The 7856-nt window shown below is 37.3% G+C and overlaps 1 protein-coding gene across 1 annotated transcript in view; it reads right to left on the bottom strand.

The window, feature by feature from the left end:
* ZGRF1 (zinc finger GRF-type containing 1) overlaps positions 1 to 7856 on the bottom strand; it is a 22736-nt gene that overhangs the window by 10753 nt on the left and 4127 nt on the right. The window contains exons 7-16 of the mRNA XM_010167761.1: positions 7492 to 7590; positions 6880 to 7053; positions 6088 to 6193; positions 5896 to 6002; positions 5539 to 5689; positions 3923 to 4575; positions 2318 to 2456; positions 1616 to 1800; positions 986 to 1173; positions 245 to 384 (exon numbers count right to left, since the gene is read on the bottom strand). Coding sequence (XP_010166063.1) covers positions 245 to 384; positions 986 to 1173; positions 1616 to 1800; positions 2318 to 2456; positions 3923 to 4575; positions 5539 to 5689; positions 5896 to 6002; positions 6088 to 6193; positions 6880 to 7053; positions 7492 to 7590 — 1942 coding nt within the window. The remainder of the gene's footprint in view (positions 1 to 244; positions 385 to 985; positions 1174 to 1615; positions 1801 to 2317; positions 2457 to 3922; positions 4576 to 5538; positions 5690 to 5895; positions 6003 to 6087; positions 6194 to 6879; positions 7054 to 7491; positions 7591 to 7856) is intronic.

Below are 7856 nucleotides of genomic sequence, written 5' to 3'. Positions count from 1 at the left end.
CATTCCTGAAACTTAAGGACTGATTTAATACACTCCAAACTCAGGGACATGGAATTTATATTTTTCTAACGTAGCTGAACACTTACAAGGAAAGATGAATTAATGAGAAATCATTGCCCTTCCAGAACAAACACTCAATTACCACTGAATTATTAGGATTCAGTTTTACTCTTTCTGTTACAAATTAAACATTTCACAAGGCACAACATGACATGGACAATTCTGACACTTAAGATTAGCTTACCTTTGCCATAGAGAGAATAATGCTCCTTTCTGCTTAGTTTGAGGTATAATTTGTTTTTAGAATCACCATCAAATCTGGCAGGTGCATTCATAAATTTCTTACACTTACTACGCCACTGTGTTTGAATTTCAAAGGCTTTCCTGTTAAATTATTAATTTGAGAGAAACTGTATAAACAATTGTCACATTTAGGATTCACCATCAAAAATAAGAAAACTCCACAGTCTGGGCCAACTTATACAGCACACATCTTGGTAGTTGTTCATCATCTTACATTACCAAGTTAATAATACATTCATCTTGACTGCAAAATACTTCTGTCATTCAGCCATCATTACATTGTTTCCCCTGCATTTAAGCAGCACAGAATAGCCTTCTACACAACTCCTAACATTAAAATGAGAATCACTAACAGAATACATCAAATTCTCTTACAAAAGGTAAGAGAACAGTAATTGAAATGCAACAGTCATAAGGGATTTCATTAAGCAACTGATCCAGCTGCTGGTAAGCAGTTTGGATTCTCACTGAAAGGAGTGCTGACCTGAAGTGCCATTGCTGGCAATATTAATCCTTCACTAATTTGGCTTTTACATTTCCACACAGAACTGCAGTCTCTTTAATTTAAGCCTCTTTAGCAAAAGTGTCTGTGAAATGCTGCTTTTCTGCAGAACTACTGTAATGTTTTTCAATTCTGCAATTCAGATAGCACTTGTGAAAAGTGCTTAGTATATCAGAATACCTCACTAGAAGCTGGCACCCCTCATAGAGAGATATCTTTTGACTTCTGAGGTACGTCCCAATACTTTTTATATCGTGAAGTACTACACTAGGTCTGGATTTTATCTGTGCCGGGTTCACGTCTTCTATCCACTTGAAGAACGAACACCGCTCAGCTTTTGGAGCATCACAGGTGTAGAACAAACGACCCTAGGAAAGGAGGGGAAATAACACCATTAGCACATTAAAACAAACAAGAAAAAAAGTAAAGCAATGAATGGAGCAGTACTCACTGCTATAGAAATCATCAGATAAACACTTATGTTATCATTTGTGTTTGGTTAAAACACACGAGTGTGTTCTCAGAACTCTCAGCTTCTAAAGCTAGTGTGTGTAGTCATATTTTGGAGAAATCCCATAGAAGCTAAGAAGTCTAAATTCAGAGCTTTCTCTCTACATAGATTAAGCTGTTTCTGTATGGATAAAACTAGTGGATGCTACAACTGATCTTAAAAGTCATCCCTATAGTAATACAGCACTTCAACCTGCAATTGTAAATCACTCAGAACCACCCTGCAATTGTTCACACCATATGGTCTATATGCCAAACCCACCCCTCACGAGCTGCCAACAAACCAGGAACTAACAGCACCTTGTTTCCACCTTCTTTTTTAACCATAACAAGCTTGGCAGGACACAAGTGATTGCAGAGTGGAACGTGGCTTTCTTTGCTCTTACTTTGCTCGTCTTTCAGTGATGTGTAAAATGATATATCCACTTTTGAGAGAGCGTTGTGTAATCTTTGTGACAACTCAAACAGCATTATGTTTAATTGCTCTTGACATAGAAAGGAGGAAAAAAAGCTCATTAGTACAGCCTTAAAATGGCTACACAAATACACAACATCCAAACCAATACATTGTCATCTGAAACTTTCAATCTCAAATCTAAATCAAAGTATTTAATGAGTTCTAAAAGAAACCACGTGACCTCCAAAATTCACACTTTGCACAGGCTATTAGTTTGTTCTAGCTGCCTTACTTACATTCAAATGACATGTAAGTATTTGACTCCAAACACTCCAACCATTAAAAAAGTTTAGGTAGGAATGGAAAGACTGGTTAACAGGCACAAGGTTCCATAGTTGAACAGAAACATACAAGTCTTATTTTGTCTTGACAATTTTAGGTACACTGAATATATTTTTTTATATATAGATTATCTCTGAAACCAAGTGCACACAGTTGTTCCAATAGATGATGCTGATCTCTCTCCTGCTCACCCTGCTTTGTGAAGCTTCAGAAACACAGTTTAAAAGTAAAAGCATTTTACATAGCATGGTGTAAAAACATACCTGTCAGAGCAGCTTTAAAAATCTGCTTGTAGTGAACATGAGACTGAAAGACAGTTGGTATGGAAATCTTTCTTTTAGGAAGATTAGCATGTTTTACTTGATCCACACTAGGAAATGACAACTCAGAAATACTAATTTCCTAAAAAAAACCAAAAAAACAAAAAAACAAAAAGAAATCTTTAAAAACTGAAAAATCCTGAGTGAGACAGGTTTTGATGAATGGCTACTGTACAGGTATGCCAAAACTTACATATTTTTCTTTTTTCCTTTTTTGCTTTTACATCTTGTCCTCTCATTAACAAGTGCAACTAAATAGAATAAATTCAGGGCCTCATTCTGCAACCAGCAATTTCAGCATCAAGACTGTCAATTAGTTTCCTAAAAGCAAAATAGAAATGCCCTTCCCCACAAGTGACTGCTGACTTTGCTAGCTCTAAGTACAGGAGCCTGTATTCAATAGACTGTCAACAGGACAAAAATTAAGTATCCCTGGAGCTACAGCTTAGAGCTTGAACTGCCATTTAGGATGTGCTGTGAAGTCAAGATGTGCCCCCTGACAAGCAGTCTGCATTTATAATAACACAGAAAATACTTTCAAAGGCTTGAGTGTAAAAGGTGTAATTCAGAACCATGTTTTCAGCCCTTGACATGGTGAAGGAGCACACAAACACCATTTTTAATGCCATTTCTGCACAGAAACACATCTCTCAGATGAAACTAGAGTACATGTATTACAAGGCGGGAGAAGGAGGAACCAGACTTGAGAGCTTTAGGGAAAGGGTGCATTCCCCAAGCTGTCCCTGTACCTGCTATCCCAGCTAGTTCTGGGGAGCTTCTTCCACCCATCTACACTGCAGTGACCATCCAAATAACTCTCTTCAGAAGCTTTTTACAAGTCTGTATATATGGATAATATATACACACACAGTATGTACACCAGTGTGTATATGAAACACACTAATTTACACACCTATTCTCCATCAATAGTTTAATGTACAAACAGTTTGAAAGAACTACAAAACAGTGTACTAAGTTTGCATCAAACAAAAATCTAACATTTTCATTAACTCTCAAACACAGCCATGTGACAAATTTTATAACTTAACTTGTGGGGTTTTTTTGTTATTCACTCCATTTGATTAAGATAGTCAAGGAGTCAAACAGTTGTGCTAATTTTTCAGGTGCTTAATGTCATAACTTTTCTATAATTAAAACCTAAGAAACTTGAAATATTTTATAGTCAGAGACTACACTTAGAAGCAAGATACAGGTGTTAATTAAAACTATGCCAGTTTCACCAATAATAAAACCACTTATTGAAAACATGTTCTTAAAGAATATAGGTGACAAAACAGCCTAACAGCTTTTATTTCATTTTCTTGCCATTGACATTCAGATTAAACATCTGAACCTGGCACTGTGGGCTCCAAACCATTACCTTTACAGAGGATTAGCCATGGCACTTAAATACATTAGCAGCTGCTGTTCTGTAGCAGAGACTCATATAGAAAGATTCCATCTAAGGATACAGATAAATGCAGTTACTTCAACCAGAACAATGTGTTTCTGTCACTTCTAACTGTATTTGCTTGAGCAGTTACACACCTGGCCGTCTCCTGTTCCCGTGTGGCAGCTCAGATGACTCAACACCTTTTGTGTTGCTTCAGCCAAAGGTGTCTGACTGAAGTGCAGAGAAAGTAACTTCCTCTCTGAAATCCAATCTCGGTTGTTGGCATTTGCACAGCATTTACCAGGCACGCTCTTTGCTGTCAGGAGAGGTGCAGAGCCTGGAGCACTTCTCTTCACAGCACTGCTCTCTCCCTTGTCACCCAGCTGCATTCCAAGGACATTCTCAGCACAGATGTCATCGGTCATTTCCTCATCATCACTGTTTTGAGTTATCAAGTCACTCTGAGCACTGTTTTGATATTTCAGCCACTTGCTTTGTCTATATTGTGAAGTCTCATTAGGGAACACTGGTTCTACACACTCCCTTTGTCCGTCTTCCGTATACTCTCCAAACACAGAGGTTTCATAATTTCTGTCCTCGGGGCCAAAAGAACTAACAGGAAACACTGACTTGTTGCCTAAATGTACTGAAGAACCAAAAGACTGCTGGACCTCCTCATTGTCATCTGAACAAGACATGTCAGGAATCTTCTCAGTGGCAGGAAGGGTGACAAATGGAGTTCTTGTTTTAGATGTGTGTTTGAACCTTGAGAGGCTGCATTCTTCTGGACAGGTGGATTTCTCCCGTGCTGTAGGGCAAATACATCTTACAAGCAACTTGTAGCACTTACAGATGGCATTTTAATTTCAAGTATAAAAAACTAACGTAAGGAAAACAATTCAAAGTTCTTCCTTTGACATCCTGTCTTCTAATTGGCAAGCTCCTGATATCAGGTCTGTACAGTACCACACTAAATATCTATATGAGTGATTTCAACTGTGATTTTAATACTTAAATGCCTACATTCAGAACACATTTCTGTAGGCACTCCATTTTAATAAAAGACAATGTTCAGTAGAATTGATTGAAACATTACTGTGTTTTGGAGGTCATTCTTGGTAGGTCAGTGACAGCTACCAAGTGGAAAACAGCCAGCTTAACAACTGCTCCTTTCTCAAAAAAGATCACCCACAAAACTGTAAATTAATATTAAGCTATGTAGATAAACAGGCTTCTAGTATCACAAGCATCCTTTTGACTAAGTTTGCTACCAATAAGAAATGACAGTCACTGACAGGTGTCAACTGTAAGCAGGTCAGAGGACAGCTCAATATGGAAGCAAAGTAAAACCAGGTAAATGAATGAAAAAATTGTTAAGAATTAGAAGCTGAGCTTACAGCCTATTTTTCCCTGAAAATTAGAAGCTGATTTTTCTTTATAAAATTAAATCACTCTACTGAAGTCTTTCAGGAGAAAATAATTGTCAGGGAGGCATGGAAATCAAGGCTAATTCAGCCAGTTTGGAAAACACTGTTTGAAATCATGCTCAGAAAATCATGCTTTCACTCTCCTATGAAAAACATGTCAATCATTTCATTCATTCTTGAGTGAAACACAAGTCAAACTCTGTAGTTACCCAGACTATCTCAGTGTATTTCAGTGCCCAGGGTAGCTGCCTGTTATAGTGCATGCAAATCACTGTGGTTAAAAATCCTCAGAGATATTCCAGGAAAAATATTGTGAAATGCAATTTTAAACTAGAATTTCTTACCGAAAAAAAAATCTGGCAGTTCTGGTTCACCTGGCAGGATCCTGTGCATCAGGGGCTCCTGGATGTCTCCAGTACATTCTTCACTTTCTGAAGCTGGAGAAATTGTAGAGTCTGGATAAAGTGTGGAAGTCAGTTCTACTGATGAAGTCACCTACAGATGAAGAATTAGGATGTCAAATGAATGACTGGAAAAGAAAACTTGATTCTAGCTCTTTTGTTACTATTCCCTCTCTCATTATTCTAAACAATTGAAATGTCTCTCAGTTGAGATAAAACAGTTTCAAAAATCAGCAACTGGTACCATGAACACAGAGCTAATAAAGCCAAAAGCTTCTCGAAGAGACAGTCAATTCACACCTTGTCAGGCTCCCAGGAAGTCCATTGCGTTTGTCTCAAGTCTGTAAGTGAAGCTGAGCCTGACTTTGTCCATGGCGGATCTTCAGCACACACATTCACTGCCAGTGCTGTAAAAGTAGGCAAAGGACAGCAGTCATGCAGGGCAATTGTTCTGAGGCCAACCCCTGCCATTCTGCTTCTGCTTTCACTTACGAGACTCATCTATTCTGGACTCTTTAATGATGTTAAACTTCTCTTGAAAATTCTCTTCTCTGGTAAAGTTGATATCATCCTCATTAAGACTTCTTGAACCTGGAGACTTCACAAAAAAGCATGAGCAAAAACTTGTTAGAAATTAAACTCTTTATCCTCAATATAAATATTATCTTTCTGTGAATCTTATTTCTAAATATCTTATTTCTGGATATAATTCTTCAGTATCTCTAGAGCATTCGGGAGGTCAAAATTGAATTATCAGTTTTCTTCCATTATTTTAAATCGTGAAATACGTACTCTGTTAGAGAAAATCCTGTATTTAACTTTGCATATCATTTTTCTTTGCATCCAGTAGGAACAGAACCATAGTCCAAGAAGTTTTAACCATTGCTCTGGAACTCTTAACACTTATATACCAAACTTCAGATCTAGTTGAGGTGAATATTCTACTGCTAACATCAGGAAATTATCATTATCAAAGACCTCTGCCACTTTTCTCTGGAAGAAACCTGTTTCATATCACATGTTATGACCGTGGTTATTTTTCAAAGTAAAATAGATGAGAAGGGAAAAAACCAAGTTATTTATGTGTACATAAGTACTCAAGTGACAAAGATGAGTAAAAATAACTGTCTGACTGCAAAGTTTCAACCACAAAGCACAACATTCAGTTCTTAGTGATTTCGATATGATTGCAGTATGCTAAAAATAAACCCTCTTCTCTCCTACTTTCCAGGATACTTTCTTGCACTAAGGCTAGTTAAAATAATTTTGAAAAAAGCTTTTTACCTGGCTGAATTCAGGGAGGACATCACTGCTTGAAAAGAGAGGTGACAAAAATCTCTCAGCTGCCAACTCTGTATTATCTGGGTACTGCTGCCAGCCTAGCTGTGACCAGGGAGCTCTCAACATGATCTCACTGGCTGCTGATCCCTTCACTTGGTGCCCTTGAAACGCAACAGGCTAGGCAATATATTGGAATTAAATCATTAACTGAAAAGCAGTACTGTTCTGGAACTGTCTACAGCCAATAAAGGTACTGTTCATACATATAACAAAAATAGTCTGCTGGGAACTGCAGAAGAAAATAAGATCTATGCTTTTCTCTTTTTCTCTTGCACTTCTGCAACTCATCAGCAGTAAAGTTTTTGCACAAATATTTGTCAATGGAAAGTTTCTTTTCTGATGTAATATGATTAGTCTTCTTTTCATATTGCAAAATTTGAGTTGAAAACTGCCAACAGAAAACTTCCCAGACAAGTGTACTAAAAAGGGATGAGAAGCCCATTATAAGACTGGTTAAGTATTTATTAGGACTTCTTGGAATATTTTGCAAATAATAAACCACTAAAATGAAATTTAAGAACCACTATTCATTATTCAGTTCCACAGAAATAGTACCTTTGGTTGACAGTCAGATGCTCTAGGGTCTCTTTGGGCCACTGCTATCGGTAAAATACATGTCTCTGTTTTCTGAATTAAGTTGTCCACACAGTTGAGCTGCAGAGAAAAGAACCCAAAGGTAACCAGTCTTAACCATTTAAAAAGGAAAAACAGATGGTAAAACAAGATGGAGTAGGGAAAAAGTACCAGACATACTAATACGATTTTAAAGATAATTAAATATCACAATTTGCACGAAGTCTTTTGTCATACATTCTGCTGCCTGAACAGTTACTGAAACAGGGTCTGCAAGAAGAGTTCTTCTGTTTACTATCAACTTCTTAGTCGATGCCTCTAAGCAATTTCTAATTCAATCACCTCTA

Source organism: Antrostomus carolinensis, unplaced genomic scaffold, assembly GCF_000700745.2.
Source record: "Antrostomus carolinensis isolate BGI_N321 unplaced genomic scaffold, ASM70074v2 scaffold28625, whole genome shotgun sequence".
Lineage (NCBI taxonomy): Eukaryota > Metazoa > Chordata > Aves > Caprimulgiformes > Caprimulgidae > Antrostomus > Antrostomus carolinensis.
Note: the sequence above shows the minus strand (reverse complement) of the source record. Positions and strands in the feature narration are given on the sequence as shown.